Source organism: Microtus ochrogaster, linkage group LG2 (assembly GCF_000317375.1).
Source record: "Microtus ochrogaster isolate Prairie Vole_2 linkage group LG2, MicOch1.0, whole genome shotgun sequence".
In the NCBI taxonomy this organism is placed as follows: Eukaryota; Metazoa; Chordata; class Mammalia; order Rodentia; family Cricetidae; genus Microtus; species Microtus ochrogaster.
In genome coordinates this window covers 42306773-42327256 of record NC_022028.1, presented here as the reverse complement: position 1 = coordinate 42327256, position 20484 = coordinate 42306773, and the positions used below count along the sequence as shown (strand labels likewise).

Here is a 20484-nt window from a genome sequence, read left to right as displayed (position 1 = left end):
TGTGTGTGTGTTTTGGTCTTACACTTTTTCTCCATTTTCTCAATCACATATATTTATTGCTTTCCCCTATTCATTAATAGTTGAGTCTTCAGTTATATTCATGTGAAGAAAGGACCTAGCGTCCACTTTTCCTTCCCTTTCCTTCTCAATACAATGAAACATCAAGTTTAGTTAAATCTGTGTTCAGTATTTGCATTCTCTGTGCTATGTCAGAGAATATACAGATAGCATAGTCTTTGTCAGAAGTTTGTTTTTTTCTGGAATTGGTAATTGCCTTGTTGTTTTTCTGCAGATCTTGTAGTTCTTTTTTCCTATCACAAATTCTCCCCACACTCCCTAAATCCTCTTAATAAGATTTTCCACATGGTTAGTATGTCAGATACTTAGTTAACATTAAAAAAAAATTTCTGTGACCCTGACAACTGTCTCTCTTGAAGCCTATTGTTCCTTTTCATCTCTTACTTTTACTTTTTAAAAGTCTGTGATCTTATTTTCTTTCCGTGCCCTAACCCAGGGACTTGTATCTACTGCTGAGCTAAATCCCAACTGCCTTTCTTAACACTTTACTTCTGGGCTGGCTTCGCAGCAGCCCCTTTGAAACCTGGAGACTTCTCTTCTGTCTTTGAAACCTTCCTCATGTCCCTTTCTTTATTCACATCCAAGTTTCCTGTGGCAAGGAAAGTCCCTTACTTCCTCAGCTCGTTCCCCACTTAGGAGCACACAAACTCTGCCCATGAAAGTTTCAGGAAGAGGGTGTCTGTTTTGTTTTATTTCTTGGTCCACTTCGCAAGCCCAGAGAGACATTATCGTCTCCTTCCACCCAGCCGAGACTTCGGCCAAGTAAATAACTTTGGGTTGAACATCATCTCGTCTTAGTGCTTTGGGCTTTTCTCCATCGCCACGAAGCTTCCCACGGCCTGCAGGAGAGTCCTGATGCCATTCTAATTGCCTGTGACTCGCCTTTGTCTCCCTGAAAGCTTTTAAGGCTATTTCTCTTCCAGACATTATGCAATTTCAGAAGCAGATGCTGCTATTGGGTTGTAAATATTGTTAGCCTTACAGATTGGGGAATACCACTTAATTTTGGAGGATTTGTAGCTTATCTCTCTGATTTTTAAAAATAGTTACTATTTTATCTAATTCCATACAAGTACTCAGTTGGTTGTAGACTTTGGACTGATGTTTAAAATTTAGTTTTCCTTGTTTTGTGTGTTTTCCCTTTTTTGAAGGAAAAAAAATCCAAACCATTAGACTATGTTGGTTCTGTATTTTAATGCACATAATTTGTAATTCTTTTGCAGTTCTTTGTTTTCTCTGCCTATTTATTTATTTATTTATTTATTTATTTATTTATTTATTTATTGTCTTCAAAATGGGATTGAAGTGGCAGCATTGAGAAGAGACTTTTTTTATTAACTGGTTCTTATAGTTAGCTTCTTTTTACAATACTCAATTATGATCCCTGGAAAAGAACTCTCTTCAGATTCAGTCCGGGATTATCTTTATATTAATGCTTTTAACTATTTCCTTTTTCTTCTTTTTTTTAAATTTTATTAAGAAAAAAACAAAAAAAAATTATTTTTTTCCATTTTACGTACTAATCCCAGTTCTCACTCCCTTCCCTCCTCCTGTTCCCTTCACTTTCCCTTCCTCCACCCCCCATCCTCTCCTTAGAGAGGGTAAGACATATTGCTTTGAGGAAGGACCAAGGTCCTCTGTACCGTATCTAGGCTGAGCAAAGGTATCTCTCCAAAGAGAATGGGTCCAAAAAGCCAGTACAAAAAGTAGGAATAAATTCTGGTACCACTGCCTGTTGAAGGGAAGCTGCTTGTTTGTTTCCTGGCCGACCGGCAGTTCAGACCCGAAATAACCACACAGAAACTGGCAGCAAGCACAGGGCTTGCACAAGTTCCAAGTCAAGCCAGACAGGTACCCAGTGCTGAGAAGGGGGAAATGGATACAAACTCCTACCTCCAACCCAGAAGCTGTCTCTAATTGATATCTGCTTGCAAAGGAAAAATTAGTTTGTTTTTTTTTTTTTCAAATGGAATCTCGCTGGGTATATAAACCACACTTAAGGGCAGGTCCCATGCCTAGCAGTAGATGGCCAACACAAAAGAAGTCAGTAGTATTTTGGTTGACTTTTTGTCTTATATGGCTTTGTTTGGGCAATTTTTGTCTTATTGACCTCTTACTTTCTGACTTCCTGTGTTTATGTTCTGTGTTTTTTGAGTTTTTCTTTGTGGTTTATCCTGGTTCTTTTTGTTGGTGTGTTTGTTTCCTGACAAGAGAAAGAAAGGACGTGATGCTGGGTGTGAGGGGAGTGGAGATGATATGGGAGGACCTGGGGGAGGGGAAATTTTGATCAGAATATATCATATAAAATTTATTTTCAATAACATATATCACACACGTGCATGCACATATATATATACAATTTGCATTTCTCACCAAATATTTTAATAAAGCTAAGAGCAATTGCAAAGACTATGGGAGGCACTGGAGGAGTCCTGATCCATTTGAGCCGGCGAGTAACACTGTGGCTTTTGCAAGGTGGCCTACTAAAGTCTTCAACACATGGAGAACACATCAAATCTCTTGGGGTGGTGAAGCAATCCCTGCTGATATCCTAGTTCAGTGGACAGACACAGTGATGGCCCTACCACGCTTCGAGGCCAAAGTTCTCTATTAACTTTGGGATTTTTTTTTTAACAGAAAACATCTATTGCTATAAATGTAACAGTTATTCACAAAAATCTGAACACACAGTAAATGCATGCATGTCACAGATTGAAATGAACTTTCCTAGTAATTGGAAGAGAGTTTGTTTACACTTGCTACATATTGGATTGATGATGACAACTTCCTTGTGGACCAACCGTGATAACACACATTGATGGAATTTCAGTCCATCTGGTCAACCACGACATGGGTCATGTCAAAGTCTAACTTTGAGACTCTCTTCTTACCCAAGTCATTTCTAAAGCATCATTTAACCCGGCTAACACTGTTTTATAACTCTGGGTGTTTGTATAGCCTTAGCCTAGTTCAAACAATTCTTTCATCAAAAGCTAAAGGATGTTCATAGCTTTTGTATAGTTTCACAGAATTCTAGCCCTTTAGCATCCCACAGCAAACTTATATCACCTTCCAGTAGCAGTCACTAGCTACATGTGGCTATGAGCATTTGAGACACACTTAATCTGAGGGTTCAGAAGCACAGTATGCATAAAGCAAACAGTGGGCTTTGAAGACAGTGCAAAACAAAAAACCAAAGGTCTCATTAATGTTCAAGTATGTGTTGAAACGATGAAACCTTTTGTAGCGGAGGAAGCAGATATACCACCAACACTGATCTCACCTGTTTGATTTCTACCCTTCTTAATGTGGTTTTAAAACTTGAAATTGCATTGGAGAAGAACATTGTCTTTCTTACTGCACAGCAGTGCTCTGGGGGAATAACTCACTTCTCTCTTATCCAGCAAGAAAGATTCAAGTGGCAAGCACAGCCCCAGGCTCCATAGGGCTGAAATAAGAAACATTTCCAAATGGTGGGAATCAAGAGTGTGAAACCCAGTTTAAGTTGTCTTAAACTCCCGGGGGCATTTTGAAGAGGGAAGGAAAGGCCTGTTGGTCTCATTGGGGACAGCAGGAAGAATCAGAGTGGTTTGAATAAAGCATATAGCATCGATGATTATTTCCTTAATGTCCGACCCAACCTACAGCCGTGAAACCATTCAAGAGTTTACGTGGATGGCTGTTGAATGGAATCAAGTCTATATATTTCTTCTGGTTTGCAAAAACATGACAATAGAGCAAGGCAACTCATTTCAAATTAGAAACAAATGTGTTCCAGGCATATCTGAATTCTGTGCATAAGGGCTGTCTGTTTTACTATCTTACCCACAAAACTGGCGCCTGGGGAACACACGCATGCTTTTTTATCAGGGCTGCATTAAGACCCCTGCTCTCTGAGATCTGAGCAACTGTCAGTGTCTCAGCCTAGAAAGTCCCAGCCGGTCTGGGATCCAGATCAGGTACAAGGCTATTGTGCACCCACTGTTCTCCTGTGAGACAGTATCATCTGTCCTGCCTCCTCAACTAGTCTCTGACCCCTGTGTTCTCTAGGCTGCCTTCTATGCTGAAGTCACAAACCAGAAATGCTAATGATTTGTTTCAGTCTTCAATAGGAAGGCAGATTTGAAAATGACTTATTCCCTACTAATAGTGTACGCTGTTTAAATGGTTTTCTAAAGGATACAAAGTCGTGACACAAGGCTTCTGGCTCTCAGATAGCAACTGTGTTTTGTGCTAATTTGCTCTGCTTGTTAACATACGTATACACAGGAAAAAACAAGTGTGTATTTAATTTGCGCTCATGTATGCGCATGTGCACATTCTTATACAAGAGCAGCCACCATCCTGTGATTTGTCTTTTTTATTTAAAAAAATTTGTACAATATATTTTGGTCATAATTTTCCATCCCTCAGTTCTTCTCAGATTCTCTCCATATAGCTAACCACCTGACTTCTTTATGTTCTTTTTTTTTGTCTCTCTTTAAACACACACACACACACACACACACACACACACACACAGTTCATTTTGTATTGGCCAGCTATTCTTGGCCATAGTGCCTGCCCTGAAGTGTGGTCTACATTCCCGGTGAGACTCCATTGGAGGAAACTTAATTTTCCCCTTGCAACTGGATGCCAGTTGGAGATAGTTTCTTGGTTAGGGGTGGGAGCCCGTGTCTTCCTGGGCAGACCTCGAGCCTGCTGCCTCAGTATCTGTGAGTTTATAGGTGTATCTGTCCTGTTGTGACTGGAAGACAGTGTTTCCGTGGCGTCGCCGATCACTTCTCAGTATTACTCTTCCTGCTCCCTTTTCTGTATAGTTCCCTGAGCCTTGGGAGGAGGGGTTTAATGAAAACAACCCATTTAGGGCTGAGTGCTTCTAAGTCTCTTATTCTCTGTATATGTCTCATTGCAAGTCTCTGTTAATTGCCATCCACTGTCAGAATCTTTTCTGTTGTGGGTTGAATGAGGCACCGTTCTATAGGTAGAGCGCAATATGACATCAGGGATCATTTTCTTGCTGTATTCCTTTAGCAGAATAGTAATAGGTTTTCCCCTTGGCCAGTGACCCATCTAGTCTAATGTTCTTGGCTGTTTTAGCAGCGTCAGCTATGGGTTCCATCTCATGGAGTGAGTGGGTCTTAAGTATGATTAAAAAACTGGTTGGTGACTCCCATAACGTTTGTGCCACAGTTGCACCAGTATTTCTCACAGGCCAGCCGCTGCTGTAGGTCATGGGTTTTGTAGCTGGGTTGATGTCTGCCTTTCTCCTCTGATAGTGAACAGAATAATTTTCAATACTGTAGCAATATGAGCAGCGGGCTGCTTCCCGCCACCCTGCTAGCTTTACCCAAAATAATTACACGGAAACTGTATTCTTTTAAACACTGCTTGGCCCATTAGGTTTAGCCTCTTACTGGCTAACTCTCACATCTTGATTAACCCATATCTAATAATCTGTGTAGTACCACGAGGTGGTGGCTTATCAGATCTTAACCTGCATCCATCTTGGAGAGGAGAGCTATGGCGACTGCCTGGAGAGGAGAGGCGTGGTGACTGCCTCACTGCCTTCTTCCCAGCATTCTGTTCTGTCTACTCTGTCTACCTAATTTTCTGTCCTATCAGGGCCAAGGCAGTTTTTTATTAACCAATGAAAGAAACACATAGACCCCCCTCCATCACAATACAATGAACATGAATCAGTAGTTGTAAAGCTTCTAGTTAGACGCCAGCTTGACTTCTCCCTGATCAGTCACATAAGTATGTGTTCTCTTGCGCAATATGGCTTTACCATCAGGTTGCAGAGAGTAGCCAGTAGCCATGGCAATAGCATGCTCTGTTTAGGGGTTTCCATGGTGTCCCTTTAGCCAATGACTCAACAAGATATAAACCATATCTGTCACTGCAAGTTTTACATGGAGGTATAAAATGTCTAGTTGGAACATTGTCTCCCCTATTATTTGGTGACGCCATTTAGATTCCTTTCATATAAGATTATATTTTAGGAGGCATCCACCATGGTAGGTTTCCATATGGTTTTGCAAATGACCTTTAATGTGAGTTGACCCTCTCAATAGCCCCTCCTTTACCCTTCTTTCCCATTTTCCCCTGTTTAATCCTCCTGTTCTAGTTATCCCTTTGTTTCTCCATAACAATGTTTTTATAACCCCTTCCTTGAGACATCCTCTTCTCTTCCTTGTCCCTCACTATGTACCTAGCCACTGCAGTTATTCAGACTGCAGCACACATATCAAGAGCTCCAAAGCTAACATCCACATTTAAGAGAAAACATAGAGTATTTATATTTTGGGGTCTAGGCACCTCACTCAGGATGATTTTTTTTTCTAGCTCCATCCTTTTACTTGCAAATTTAATAATTTAATTTTTCTAAACAACTGCATAATATTCCATTGTGTTAATGTACCATGTTTTCATTATCCATGCATCATTTGGTGGATATCTGGGTTGTTTCCAGTTGTTGGATATTATGGATGAAATAACACTTAACATGGATGAGCAAGTGTCTCTGTAGTAAGATGTCCTTTGGGAATATGCCCAAGAGTGGTATAGCTAGATCTTGAGGTAGATCTATTCCTAGCTTCCTGAGGAAGCTACACTGATTTCTATTGCGGCTCTATGAGTTTGAACTCCCACCAGCAATGGATGAATGTTCCTCTTACCCCACATTCTTCCCAGCATCAGCTGTCATTTGTTTTATTGATCTTGGCCATTCTGATTGGGGTAAGATGAAATCGCAAAGTAGTTTTAATATGCATTTCCCTGGTGACTAAGTATGGTGAACATTTCTTTAAGTGTTTCTCAGTCATTTGTGGTTGATCTTTTGAGAATTCTCTTTTGAGTTCTGTACCATACTTTTAATTGGGTTGTTTGTTTTCTTTATGTCCAGTTTATTTTTTTTGGTTCTTTATATAGTTTAGGTATTAACTGTCATTAGAATGTGTTATTGGTAAAGATCTGGTCCCATTCTGTAGCCTGCTTTGTCTGAATGATGATGTCCTTTACCATACAAAAAAATCTTAGTTTCATGAAGTTCCATTTATTAAGTGTTGTTCTTAGTGCCTGTACTAATGGTGTCTAATTCAGAACATCTTCTCCTGTGTCAATGAGTTCAAGACTGCTCCCCACATTCTCTTCTATCAATTTCAAGGTATCTGGTCTTACATTGAGGTCCTTGATACGTCTGGAGTTGAGTTTTGTGGAGGGTGATAAATATGGACCTATTTTCATTCTTCCACATACAGTTTGCGTCTTCTATCTCCTTTTAGTTAATTTGGTTATGGGTTTGTCAATCTTGATTTTTTTTTTTCAAAGAACCAACTCTTCATTTCATTGATTGTTTGTATCCCTTTTTTTGTTTCTATTTCATTGGTTGCAACCTTTTAAATGTCAGGTGTGTCACTAAGTTACCAATATGAGATCTGTCTAGCTTTTTAATGTAAGCTCGTAGTGCAATAACCACTTAGAACTGCCTTCCTTGTGTCCCACAGGTTTGGAGATGTTGTATTTTCATTTCCTTCCAATTCTAAAACGTTTTTAGTTTCTTCCTTGATTTCTACCTTGACTCATTTTTATTTGGTAGTGAGTTGTTCAGGTTCCATGAGTTCGTATACTTTCTGTTTTAGTTGTTTTTGATATACAGCTTTAATCCATGGTGGTCAGATAGGATGCAGGGTGCTATTTCAAATTTTCTTATATCTATTGAGATTTGCTTTGTGTCCTAGTATGTGATTAATTTTGGAAAAAGGTTTATGAAAACCACTTCAAAGAAAGCATATTCTTTTGGTTGGAATGTTCTGTAGGTGTCTCCTAGGTCTACTTGATATATGTCCTATAACTCCCATATTTTTATGTTTAATTTTTGTCTCAGTGACCTGACTACTCGAGAGAGTGGGCTATTAAGGTCACCATCTATCACTGTGTAGGTCAGTATGTGATTTAAGGTGTATCAGCGCGTCTTGTGTTTTGTGTTTTTGCACTGGGACCCGTGCATCTGGAGCTATGCTGTTTGAGGTGTTTCTTTCTGTATATATCCGAGCTTGTCTTTGTTGGGTGCATATTCCCTTCTTTGGTTGTTGTTATTCACTCTGGATTCTAGGGAAATACAGTGGCTGGGGGTGGCGGGTATCCCTGATAGAATGAATTCTTTGGTTAAGGGGATCACACTGAAGAATGGTGACAGGCTAGGAAGCAAGGCTGAGGGAGGAGTCCAGGTGGATGGTGGTCTACACCAAGTGTGGAGTCCCCAGTGAATGGAGTTGAGGTTGAAAGGGGCTCCTGCAAGCAAGCTGCTCAAGGACTAAGTAAGTCTGGAGTGTTCATAACAGATGGCAAGGAAGAGGGTGAAATCTCCTACTTGAGTCCCAGCCTGGTGTGAGCCCTGGGGGACCTGTCATAAAGAGGCTGACACAAAGGAACAGAAGCAGGCTAGAAGGGGAGTCTGAGAGGATCTGTGAGACGGACTCATGCTGAGTCTATACCCTGTGCTTTCTCTTTTATGTTAAGGCAGCCCAATTCTTTGTATTTGCAACCGTAGAAAAACTTTGAAAAGGTTTACTCTTACTATTTTAAGTGACATGTACGTGTGTGTGGCCATGTGCATATGTATGTGTGAGTGCAGAGAGGGTGTCAGAGCCCCCCCCAGAGTTAGATTCACTGGGTGGGTGTGAGCCACCCTGTGTGGATGCTGTGAACTGAACTCTGGTCTTTTGTAAGAGTGTCACTTGTGCTTATCTGCCGTGTTTCCTGCCCCAGGATCATAGAAACTTAATTGTAAAAATAAACCAGTGTTTTAGAGAAAGATATAAAGAGGGCTACTCTTTGCCCAGCCACTGTTAATAGAAAAATATTTTGTTGTTGTTGTTGTTCTTGTTCTTTTGTGTTCTTTTAGTAAACTTACATAATTTCTTCAGCGTAGCTGGGTTTGAGTTACTTGCAGTGAGCTCTGGGCATCAGGTAGGAGGCTTTGTTGGGAGATGTTGGCAAGACTCCGTGCTTGTGGTGGTGAGTTATACAGTGTTCAGATGGTACTTTTTTATTGCTGAGATTTGAAATCAAACACACAATCTTTGGACCACGCTTTAAACATAGGCTTCATGTCTGCTTTACTGCGTTTTGCCACCAGTCCAGAGTGCTAGGTGTGATTTACCAAGACAGCAGGTCTCTGCAGAAGCAGGTAGACCCTGACGCCTGGCTATATCTTCTCCTCATTCCCCTTTGAGGAGAACTAGTCAGCTCCCAGGGAAGTTTTCTGGGAGCAGTTAGAACACAGAATACAATGTATGGCTCTACTTCTTTAGAACCTAAGTTAAAGTGATGTTGCAGGTGAGTGTTTTATAAACATCTTAGGCAAGAATAGGGCTTCTTGACTAGCAACAGTTTGTCTGCCTGGCAACCAGAAGGCAACTTAGTTGCGTGTATGCTATAGTATATTGTGTTCAAAGCAAAAATGAAAACACAAAAATTAATGCAACGGGCTTAAAGATGGGGCTTGGGAGTTGGCTCAGCAGGTAAAGTGCTTTGCTTTGTAGTGTGAGGACCGGAATTCAAATCCGTGGAACCCACGGAAACCAGGGCATGGCAATCTCCAGTCTCAGTGCTCTTACACGGGAGGCAGAGAATGGCTAGAAATTCTCAGACCCGTTAGTGTGATGGACTCAGTAGCAAAACATCACGAAGTTCCTATCTGAAGCAAGGCCACTGGCACCTGAGGTGGTCCTCTGACCTCCGTATGCATGGTGTGGCGTGCATTCGCTCGTACTCAGACACATCCTTGCGCATACGTTTCACACGTCCATTTGAAAGTTGGGGCAAGGGAATGTATAAATTTAACAAACATCATTTTACACGTATTTAAAAATATCTTATGACATTTGTATTTTTGTGTGTATGTTTTTGTGGTTCATACTACGGTATGCTTGTAGAAGTTAGAGGACAACTTGTGTGTGTCCTTTCTCTCCTTCTATCTCGTGGGTCCCAAGGGATCAAACTCAGATCCTCAAGCTTGGTGGTTATCACTTTCACCTACTGAGCCATCTTTCTGAACCACAATCGTTGTTTTTAATTCACGCTTTTATTGGGTCTCACATTTTGTTTGTCTAGGTAATGTTGAAAGATATTTGACCTTGTGTTTTAAATCTAAAATTTTCTCATCCCTGCATTTTTCGATTTTGGTCCATGAAGCATCTAATGCTATGAAAGAAAAGCAGTTGGAAAGAAAAATGATATTTAAACAGAAGTTTCCTTGAGCCCTAGGCAGACTTTCATACAGGATCCCACCCCATTTAATTGAGTAATTACTCAGGAGCGCTCAGGAGTTGGGGGGCAGCTCTGGTAATAGTTTTCACCTGTCCCAACTTCTGCCGCTTTTATTGGCACGGGCTTTGCCGTCCCATATTTCTTGTGAGGCAAAAATATGAAATAAAACATGGCAGAGCCTTGGAGAAATTATAATAAACATAAAAATGAATCGCTCAGCTCAAAACACAAAACTGATTACCTGCATGTTCAGCCGGCCATATTTCAGTAGTATCAAAGGAATTTGTTCCTGGTGTTGTGTGTCGGGAAGAGGAGAAGAGAGACAGCTGGCTTTTGTTGCCCAGGAAAACACCAAGGTTTTAAAAATCCAACTGGGAACATCATGCCAGAGTGATCCTAAAAGGAGTGACTTAATAAAATACAGCATTAAATTATGATGTACTTTCCATGTTATCGTGGGGGAGAGGGACAAAGAAGTCTCCGTGTGTAAGTTTGCAGACCCAAGGGAGAGTCGTTTTCTCCACATCATATAACAAAGACTTCAGCATTTGAGCAGCCCCACAGCAGAGACCATAGCTCGGCTTATTTCATAGGCAACATCTTCCTGTCCAAACATAACGAAATGCTTTGGATCATGGTCGTATTGTGTTTCTTATTTTTCCCTTGGAATCCAGTTCTCTGGTGGCCCTCCCAAAGTCTTTCTCTTTCCTTCTCAGTGCTAGCGGTAGCTGCCCTGATCCCCTGTGGGGAGAGAGCAGAAGGACTTAGCTTCTATTACAAGAAGAGAAATAATCAAGCCGTGTAAAGTGTAATCTGGACAGCACTGGGTTTTGCAAAGGTCTTTGGGAAGGCTGTCGCTAGAGCTGAGTTGTGGTTTTGGTTTTGCCTCACTGGTTGGGTGGCTTTGGCTCTTCCATGTTTAGGGGTGTAAACTGGATAAGGGTTGGGACTTGACTGTTTCTTTTCCTTGGCACAGGACCCAGATATTTGTGAACTGAAAGTAGCCATCTCTGTTCTTCCCTGGGTCTATGGAATCAACATGTCAAATGTCTGAGTTTACACCGAGAAAAATATTCCATGTTGATCTCACCACTCTCCCCTCCAACTGTAACTTCTTGGCAGCAATTTGGGGTTTTCATACTGTGGATGTAGGCTGCATTTGAGAGGGAGACTCTGAGTTGGAACTCTGAAGGGTTTATGTTTGAGGGACAAGAAGACAGGAAATGTCCTCTCTCGATTGACATCTACAGTCTTGACAGTTGTGTTTCTGAGAATCAGTTAAAGTCCCCAAAGAGACCCAGTGACCTGAGGCTGAAGTACAGATACTTCTTAGGAAGTGACAGGAGTAGATGAGCCCTAGGTGGCATCTGAGACAGTGATGCAAACAAGAATCCAACCAGCGTGTTTTGCCTTGACTGTAGTAGCTTAGGAAACACACACATCAAAAGTTCAGGAGAGCCAGGTTCATCTGTATTTTCTTGTACAGTTCCCTTCCCTTGCTGTAGTTTCAGTTATTTCTGACTATCTATGATCTGGAAATTCCACACGGGATATTCTAGAAATAGATAACATTTAAGTTTTGAATTGCATGCCCATCTGAGTGGCATGACCCTTCTTGGGATATGAATAATACTGTTTTTTTCTGGTATATCCACACCATATGCACAACCCACCCGTTGGAGACCACCATCTCGGTTGTCAGGTAGACTCATGGTTCCACAGAGCTTACACTTGAGGACCCTGAAGCAGTAGCTTAATGCTGTGTGACAAGGCCCACAGTATTCACGTGGCTTTATCACCTCACACGGGTGTTGTGACAGTCCATGTCATCGCAAGAGGCTTGAGTACAATTATAAGGTATTGATGGATTGTCTTTACTACAATAAATTTAGCTGTAGTATGTTTTTTAATTGTTCCTTTTATTATTACCTGTTAATTGTTAATCTCTTACTCTGTTGAATTTATAGATTAAGCTTTCTGTTAGGGGTTGATATGCAGGGAAGAGTTGGCATAGCCAGGGTGTGGTAGTACCTGCACATCACCCGTCTGTCTGTGGCCTTGTAGACTGGGGTGGGGGGTTCCACATAAGCGTTCCGAGTCAAAAAGGGCAGTGAACATCTGTTTGTGGTTCCCCAGCCTGCTATTTCTTTGCAAACCCCAGGCGTGCTAACAATATGTGTTTTTGGTTAAATTTTAGTGTCCTCCCCGGTTCCAAAACATGGTTCGTTCTATTTTGGTTCTAATTACAGAAATTTTCCTGTTGTTGTTTGGATGTACTTTGAGGTTCTGTCATGGCGAGCTTGTCCTGAGTAGAGGCATTGACCTGAAAGGAACATCTATAGTAGAAGGCCTTTGCTTCAGGGAGCTGACACTTGTGGACTTGTGGATTCTTGTGATGTTGAAGTACATCCAGTCAAAGCCCCCCCCCATATGGACTTAGGAAAATATTTGAAATGCTAAATATTCCTACCCCAAGAAACTCTTGATTTATTTGTTTCTTATGTATACAGTGTCCCAAGAAACTCTTGAATGTCACTCAATTTTCTTTCAAAACTTGCTGTATTTGCTTCTTTGCTTCTTTATTTCCATGAAGGTGTCAGTGAGTACATCCCTTTTCAACCCTTTTCTTAGCCTCAAGTGAAGACTTTGTACTGACTCGGCAGCAATGTCACCAAGAACACTTGCTCTTTGGTTTAATGTCCATAGGTTTGGATGTCCGTCTTATTCAGCTGGAGAAAACCCTTCAGACCCTCCAGCTGGGGTCGACCAGTTGTTTAGAATTCAGTTTTACTTCTTTTAGTGCTTTAGTATTGACCTATCTCCAAGTGAGACATTTTACTCCGTAGAGCACGGAGGCTTTCTCCTGAGTGTGCATTGGCTGCGTGGGATTGGTACAGTAAGGGAGTAGAAAAGGATTGACTTCAAGGATTAGTGTCTGTGACTGATGTGGCAAACTGCCACCATTCCAGTGGCCCAGCACAGTTTACATTTGTCATCTTACAGTTCTGAGGTTAGAAGTCTGCAGTGGATCTCCCTGAAGTTAAGGTGTTAGCAGCCGTCACCCCCAAAGGCTGTAGGAATCCCGCCCTTCTATGATTTCCAATTCTGGAAGTCACATGTATTCTTTCTCTGGTGCCCCCCCACCTCCTCTTTTCTGACTTCTACATTTGTGTCTTCCCATCTCCGTTATTGTCATGCTGTTATGTATTCTGTCCCTCCTAGTTTGTTATTACAAGGACGTGGTGACATCGGCCTATTCAGACAACCCAGGGCGCTCTTCCTGTCTCAGCTTGCTTATGTATTGATGATCACATAACCTCAAATCCCAGAGGGTAGGACATGGGCATCTTTATTATTTCAACCCCATCACACATTAAATATTTTTATTTCTTCTTAGCTCGTCAGTATGTTTCCTCTGATTGTCTTCAGAATTCCCAGGCATGTATATTCTGTTTTGTTGTTTTGATAAAAATATGTTGGTAAAAATAATCACTTACACATAGGTAGCTGTGAGTTGAAAGAAAAGTTTAAATTTTATCAGTTGTTACTTCCACCTATCAGATTCGTAGCAGGTTCTTGTCAAAACCTAATGACAAAGTGTCATTCTTCAGGGATAGCTCCATCCCACTTCTTACTTTTTACATCATTTTAAAAAGTGCCGTTGGGGGGGGGCACTGGAGAGATGGCTCAGCGGTTAAGAGCATTGCCTGCTCTTCCAAAGGCCCTGAGTTCAATTCCCAGCAACCATATGGTGGTTCAGGCATACACACAGAAAGAATATTGTATACATAATAAATAAATAAATATTTTTTAAAAAGTGCTGTGGGCATGTGCCTGTGAACTCACATGTCCTTCCACATGCACATACGCATATATAAACACATGTGTATGCATTCATCTGTACATATACCCACATACACACACATACACATATCTTCATACACAAACACCAATGCATGTGCACGCACATGTCCATAAGCACATTACACATATGTGTGTGTTTAAATGGACACATACATATAAATACATATGTGTGCACATATACACATTATATGCACAAACACATACAAACAGGCTACACAGAGCAGGTGTTTGGGTCACCATATCTTGTGGACTTTAGTGCTCTGCTTCTGAGACTTTGCCTATCCGGTTATCTATGACTCCATCCTTGCATCTCCATTGGAAAGATTCAGCTTGAGACTTGACAACAGTGTGCTGTTAGCTCCGTCCCTTCCCTACTCTCAAATTCCCCACTTACCACCACAGCCCCGTTAAAATGTCTGCAGGTCACAGGTGGGGGACTTGGGCTTCCTGTTTTTGACTGAACTGCCTATAGCTAGGAAGGGGCTCTAGGCATCTCACATGAAGTTTAAAGATAGGACTGTGTTCTCGCTGTACCAATCCCTTTATCTCACATGAAGGTTACTGTTGGCCTTGACCTCTGCCATCATTCATTGCTTATTCTTACATGGCTCTCTTTCCCCTCGTGTGAGTGAATGGAAAAGGGGGTTAAAGTAGTGGGAGAGAGCTACTGAGATCCCCATACAGCGTTTACTATTGACATAAAGCACAGCCCTCACCTCAAAGAGAATAAGTTTATTCTCAAGCTGAACATGAGTGACGTAGCCTGGGAACATGGGTTCAGGCTGCCCCAGGAAATGGTTTCATGAAGTTCTTTGTAGTTACAGAACCAACACCTGTTACCAAGGTACCTTCTCAAGGTATTTGGTGGAAATATCGGTAGATGGGATACATCAAAGTGGGGAATCTCTGCTATGGTCTCAGAGGCTATCTGAGAACATTCTTTGGTTGGGGTTGGTGGAAGCTAAGTTAATTCATCACAAAAGGCGTCACCCTGATAATCACAAGGATGTTAGGTCAGACATAGGATGATCAATGGATTAATAGGATTTAAAGATAACCCAAACTTTGCAAGTCTCTACATTAAATTAGTTCTAGCCAAATAGCCAATATAGGCATAACATTTTTCTTCCTGGAAACTGCAGTTCACACGAGCATAAAACTTAACCAGTTTAGAAGTGGGCAATGCCGGATGTGCCCCATGCCTGGGATCCGTTACATCTGGGAAATGTGGGGAGCATAGACTATGGCTTTGCGCTCGGGGTTCATTCTCGCAGCTTTGTTACCGTGGAAGGGCAGGGCCACTATCATCTCAGCATGGAGACAGGGACTCGTGGGTCTTCACTTAATCCAATGCCGTGTAATTGATGAGATTTCATATCTCATGCTTCATTCACTTTGCATCCCAGATGAGGCCAGGGTGGCGCTGTTTTTACCTTTGCATTCATAAGCGCTGGTTTTTGAGGGGTTTGAATATGTATGCATTGAAATGAAGAAAGTATTTTAAATGTGCACATTTTCTCTTTTATTTATTTACAGCTGCCGCTGAAGGAAAAGGCAGAAGCGGGGAAGACTTTTTTCAGAAGGTGAGTGATGTCTCACTCTTGTCTGGCTTGGGCATGCATGGGAGATAGCCTTGGGTCTGCAGCTCCATCAGCGATGGCGGGCTGATTTCTCATGCCCATTTCAACACAGACCTGCCCTGTCCATTTGCTTTGCTGTATTCCAATTCCTCCCACCCAAGCCATGTCTGGCCTAGAGGTGGGCGGGGGGTGTCCTGAAAAGCCGTCCATCTTTGTGGTGAGCATAACATGGGTGGGGTCTGTAACCAATACAAGGTGTCTCTTGAAACCTGCTTGCTTGTCATCGGCCACCATGCCCATTCTTTCCCTACCGTCCCCTGAATGTTCTGGCCTCCAGTGAGGCCCGTTGGGCCAGTCTTGCATGCAACAAGGGGAACTATGGTCAGGCCCAGTGAAGACGATGCGGAGATATTAGGAATGTTGGCTGATAATTCTGAGTTCTCGTCCTCCAGATATCTTTCATATGGGAGGAGGCCTTTTGTTTTGAAAAGATGGACTGGAGTCTATAATTTTCTACTTTTTGTCCTTTTTTGCAAGCATACCCCTGTGTCTGATTCAGAAACCATGTCTGGAGAGGCAGCCATGGCAGGGGACGCTGGGGGCTGCCCATGAGGTTAAGCAGTTCTGGAGAGGGCCGTTGGAGAGTCTCCATTCTCTTGTCTCCCCGGGCAGTCTTTTTTTGGTGGCAGGGTGGGGGTGTCAAGTTTGTTGTTCATCTGTGTTTCCATCCAAGGGTTTTAAAAACGGGCTTCCTCACATCTGGGGCTCAAATCGGCTCTTCATGTTGAAAATATTCTTTCTTACCTGCCGTAGCCTACATGCTAGAGAAACCCAAACCAGCTGGGCAAGCGTGCTTCCTTAGAGGACTGTGTGGCACCTGCTGGCATGCTCATGCGTGTACGGTCAAAGCAGGAGCTCAACACAGGACGGGGACCTGGAGGCAGGAGCTGGTGCAGAGGCCATAGAGGAGGGCTGCTTATGGGCCTGTCTTTCTTTTTTCAAGAGGGAGGAACCAGGCCCCAGTCACAATCAAGTCAAAGTAAAACCCAACTCCAACAGTGTGGTAGTTTGAAAGTAATTGGCCCCCTTAATCTCATAGGGAGTGGCACTATTAGGAGGCATGGTCTTGTTGGAGGAATTGTGACACTAAGGAGGCAGGTTTGAGGGCTCATATATGCTCAAGCCACACCCAATGGGAAAGTCCACTCTTTATCAGAAAGCCTTCTGATAAAGATGTAGCCAGCCCCATGTCTGCCTGTAGGCTGCCATGCTCCCCGCCATGATGATAACGGACAACTTCTGAAAATGTAAGCTTCCACCTCAGTTAAATGTGTTCCTCTGTAAGAGTTGCCACGGTCATGGTGTCCCTTCACAGCAATAGAAACCTTAACTAAGACAAATAGTAGCAATAACTAAGATTCCAGTGTCTGGGGTTCCTTCATGATCTCCTGGGCTCCTCCAGAAGCTTGGTCACAGCACACACATCTTGTCTCATAGGCTCAGGATGGCTTTACTCCATGGCTGCTGCTGTCCTTGGCCATAGTCCCATGGTACGGGCAGCTTCAAAGTGCTGGGGGCTGGATCTTTTCTAAGATTCTCTCCTAGGCTTTCCTCAGGGACTCTACCCTTCCACCTGGTACCAAGCCTCAGCTTCTCTCTGTAAACCCTTCTGTCCTAGGGCTTCACGGAGGCTCCAGCTTCACCAATGGCCTCCTCTAACCTCTCACAATGCCAAGCCTCAACTGCTCTCCATGACCCCTTTATACCTTCAAAACCAGTACAATCTGGGGGGACTCTTTGATGTGACAGAGTTTAGTTGCCAGCACTATATACAGCCTTGGCCACCCCTAGAACATGACTTCTGTGTGTTGGCCCTGTGGAAACCCTTTCCTGAAGACTTCACTTCAGTGATACTGGTCTCTTGTTAATCCCTGCTGATTCTTCAGCCCCACCTGACCAGAACCGTGCATTCTTAACTCAAAATATCAAACAGCCCTGATAGTCCCTGCTTCCCTCTAAAGCTTCCCAAACCAGGCCTCCATCATCTGCAGGTCTCTTAACATTTCATCTTGTAAATTCCTATAGAACAGCTCACCAGGCACTGACTACTCAGTGGCTTTTCTAGACCAAAGTTCCAGAGTCCTTCTGCAATCCTCTCCCAAACATGGTCAGATCTGTCACAGTAAAACCCTGTCACCCTGTTACCAGTTTCTGTCTTTAGGGTTACTGGTGTGCTGTGATCTAACATCATGACCAAAGGCAACTTGGGAAGTGAAGGATTTATTTTGCTGACATTTCTCCATCACAGTTCATCGTTGATGGTACTCAAGGCAGGAACTCACAGAGGTAGGAATCTGGAGGCAGGAGCTGATGCAGAGACCATGCAGGAGCGCTACTTACTGGCCTGCTCCTTTTGGTTCGGTCAGCCTGCTTACTTAGAGCATCCCCTGCCCAGGGGTGTAACGCCACCTTCAGTGAGTTGGACCCTCCCACATCAACCACTAAGAGAATATAGGCTTGTCTACAGCCTGTTTTATGGAGGTTGTTTCTTACTTGAGGTTCCCTTCTCTCATATGACTATAACTTGTATCAAGTTGGTATAAAACTAGCCAGCACATTCTTCATAGGAGATTAGGAGCTCTCCTCCCTCTTCTCTCTATGGTGACATCTTAACTTATTACTTCTGAAGTGACTCTGTTTCTAAATAGGATCCCAGGGGTTAGGAATTCAGTGTATAGCATTCTTAAGGGATAAACTCAAACCTCTTCACCTTTTTTTTTTGGATTTTCGAGACAGGGTTTCGAGACAGGTAGCTTTTGGTTCCTGTCCTGGAACTAGCTCTTGTAGACCAGGCTGGCCTCGAACTCACAGAGATCCACCTGCCTCTGCCTCCCGAGCTCTGGGATTAAAGGCGTGTGCCACCACCGCCCGGTCAGTCACAGAGAAAATGACTGAAATAGTAAATGCTGTTTATTAAATTTGTATATTCAGTTTGATTGACAGATTTCAACTGCCTGTCATTTATTCTTTTCTCTCTTGTTATTGTTAAGTCATCTCAAAATTGTCTAGAATAAAAATATCATGAATGTGAAAAAGGAAGTGAATTAACCTGTGATCTCATATATATTATGTTGAAAGAGATCTGTAGATATCTTTTTAAAAAGCTTTATATTTAATTTTTTGTTTTTACATCCCAACCAAAGTTCCCCCTCTCCCCTCTCCTTCTCCCACTCCTTCCCCTCCTCCACTCTTCCTCTGTCTCTCTTCAGATATGGTCCAGCCTTCTGTGGATATCAGCCAGCCACAGTGTATCAAGTTCCAGTGAGACTAGGCACCTCCTCTTCTGTTAAGGCTGGATGAGGCAATCTGGTGGGAGAAATGAGATAGCCCCTGCTCTCACTCTTAGGAGTTTCACAAGAAGACCAAGTTTATACAACTGTAACATATATGCAGAGATCCTAGGTTAGTCCCATGAAGGCTCCCTGCTTGTTGTTCAGACTCTGCGAGCCCCTCTGAACCCAGGCTAGTTGGTTTTGTGAGTTTTATTGATGTGTCCTTGACCCCTCTGGCTCCTACAGGAGCTTCCTCTCCCTCTTCTGCAGGATTCCCAGGACTTGGCCTAATGTTTGACTGTGGGTTTGCATCTGTTTCCATTAGTTGCTGGTGAAGACTCACTGATGAAAGTTGGACTAGGCACCATACTATGAGTATAGCATAATATCATTAGGAATCATTTCATTGACTTTTTTTTGCCAGTCATGTTTGGTTCTATCCTAGGTCTCTGGGTATCCTACCTCTGGGTCCTAGCCCTCAGGGATGAGCTTCCGTTGGCAGAGGCCTTTTGTTTGTTTCCCTGATGCCCATACCCAAGTAAACACAGAAACTATATTAATTGAAATACTGTCTGGCCAATAGCTTAAGTGTATTTTTAGCTAGTTCTTACATCTTAAAGTAACCCATTTCTAGTAATCTGTGTATTGCCATGTGGTTGTGACCTACCGACAAGGTTCCATCCAGTGTCCAGCATCTGTCTTCTGTGGCAGCTACTTGGCTACATGGCTTCTCCCTGACTCTGCCTTCTCTCTTCCTCTATATGCTTGGAATTCCTGCCTTGTTCTATTCTGTTAATCTACTGGCTGAAACAGCTTTACTCATTAACCAATAAAAGCAACACATACACAGAAGGACTTCCCATACCAAGCTCCCTCTCTAGGGTATAGGTCTCCACCAGGGCCAGTCATTAGTTGATCACTCCCACATTGTCTGTGCCATCTTTACCCCAGCATATTTTACAGGCAGAACATATTATAGGTTGAAGGGCTTGCGGCTGGGTTGATGTCCCAGTTCCTCCACTAGAAGTCTTGACTGATTACAGGAGTTGGTCACTTAGAGTAGACATTGCCAGTGAATAGTGGGAGGGGATTGAAAGGAGTCGGGAATAAGAACAGGAGGAACCAGGTTGGAGGAGGATGGAGGGACAGAGCACTAGGAGAGACAGCTGGAGTCCAGGGGCATCTCTGACACGAGCTAGAAACCTAGAACTCATCTCATGGAACTGTCAGGAATCTATGAGGGTGATCCTGGCTACGTCTCCTAGCAATAGGGGCTATGGAATCTTTGTCTTTACACGTGTATGTGAAAGTGATTTTCAGTATTAACAGGGCTATAGATTCAACTATTTGTATTA

The 20484-nt window shown here is 42.7% G+C and overlaps 1 protein-coding gene across 3 annotated transcripts in view; it reads left to right on the top strand.

The window, feature by feature from the left end:
* The window catches only part of Bicc1 (BicC family RNA binding protein 1), a 215422-nt gene that overhangs the window by 62252 nt on the left and 132686 nt on the right, over window positions 1–20484 (top strand). For all 3 annotated transcript variants that reach the window (XM_026785806.1, XM_013351239.2, XM_026785807.1), the window contains exon 2: window positions 15754–15800. In XM_026785806.1, coding sequence (XP_026641607.1) covers window positions 15754–15800 — 47 coding nt within the window. The remainder of the gene's footprint in view (window positions 1–15753; window positions 15801–20484) is intronic.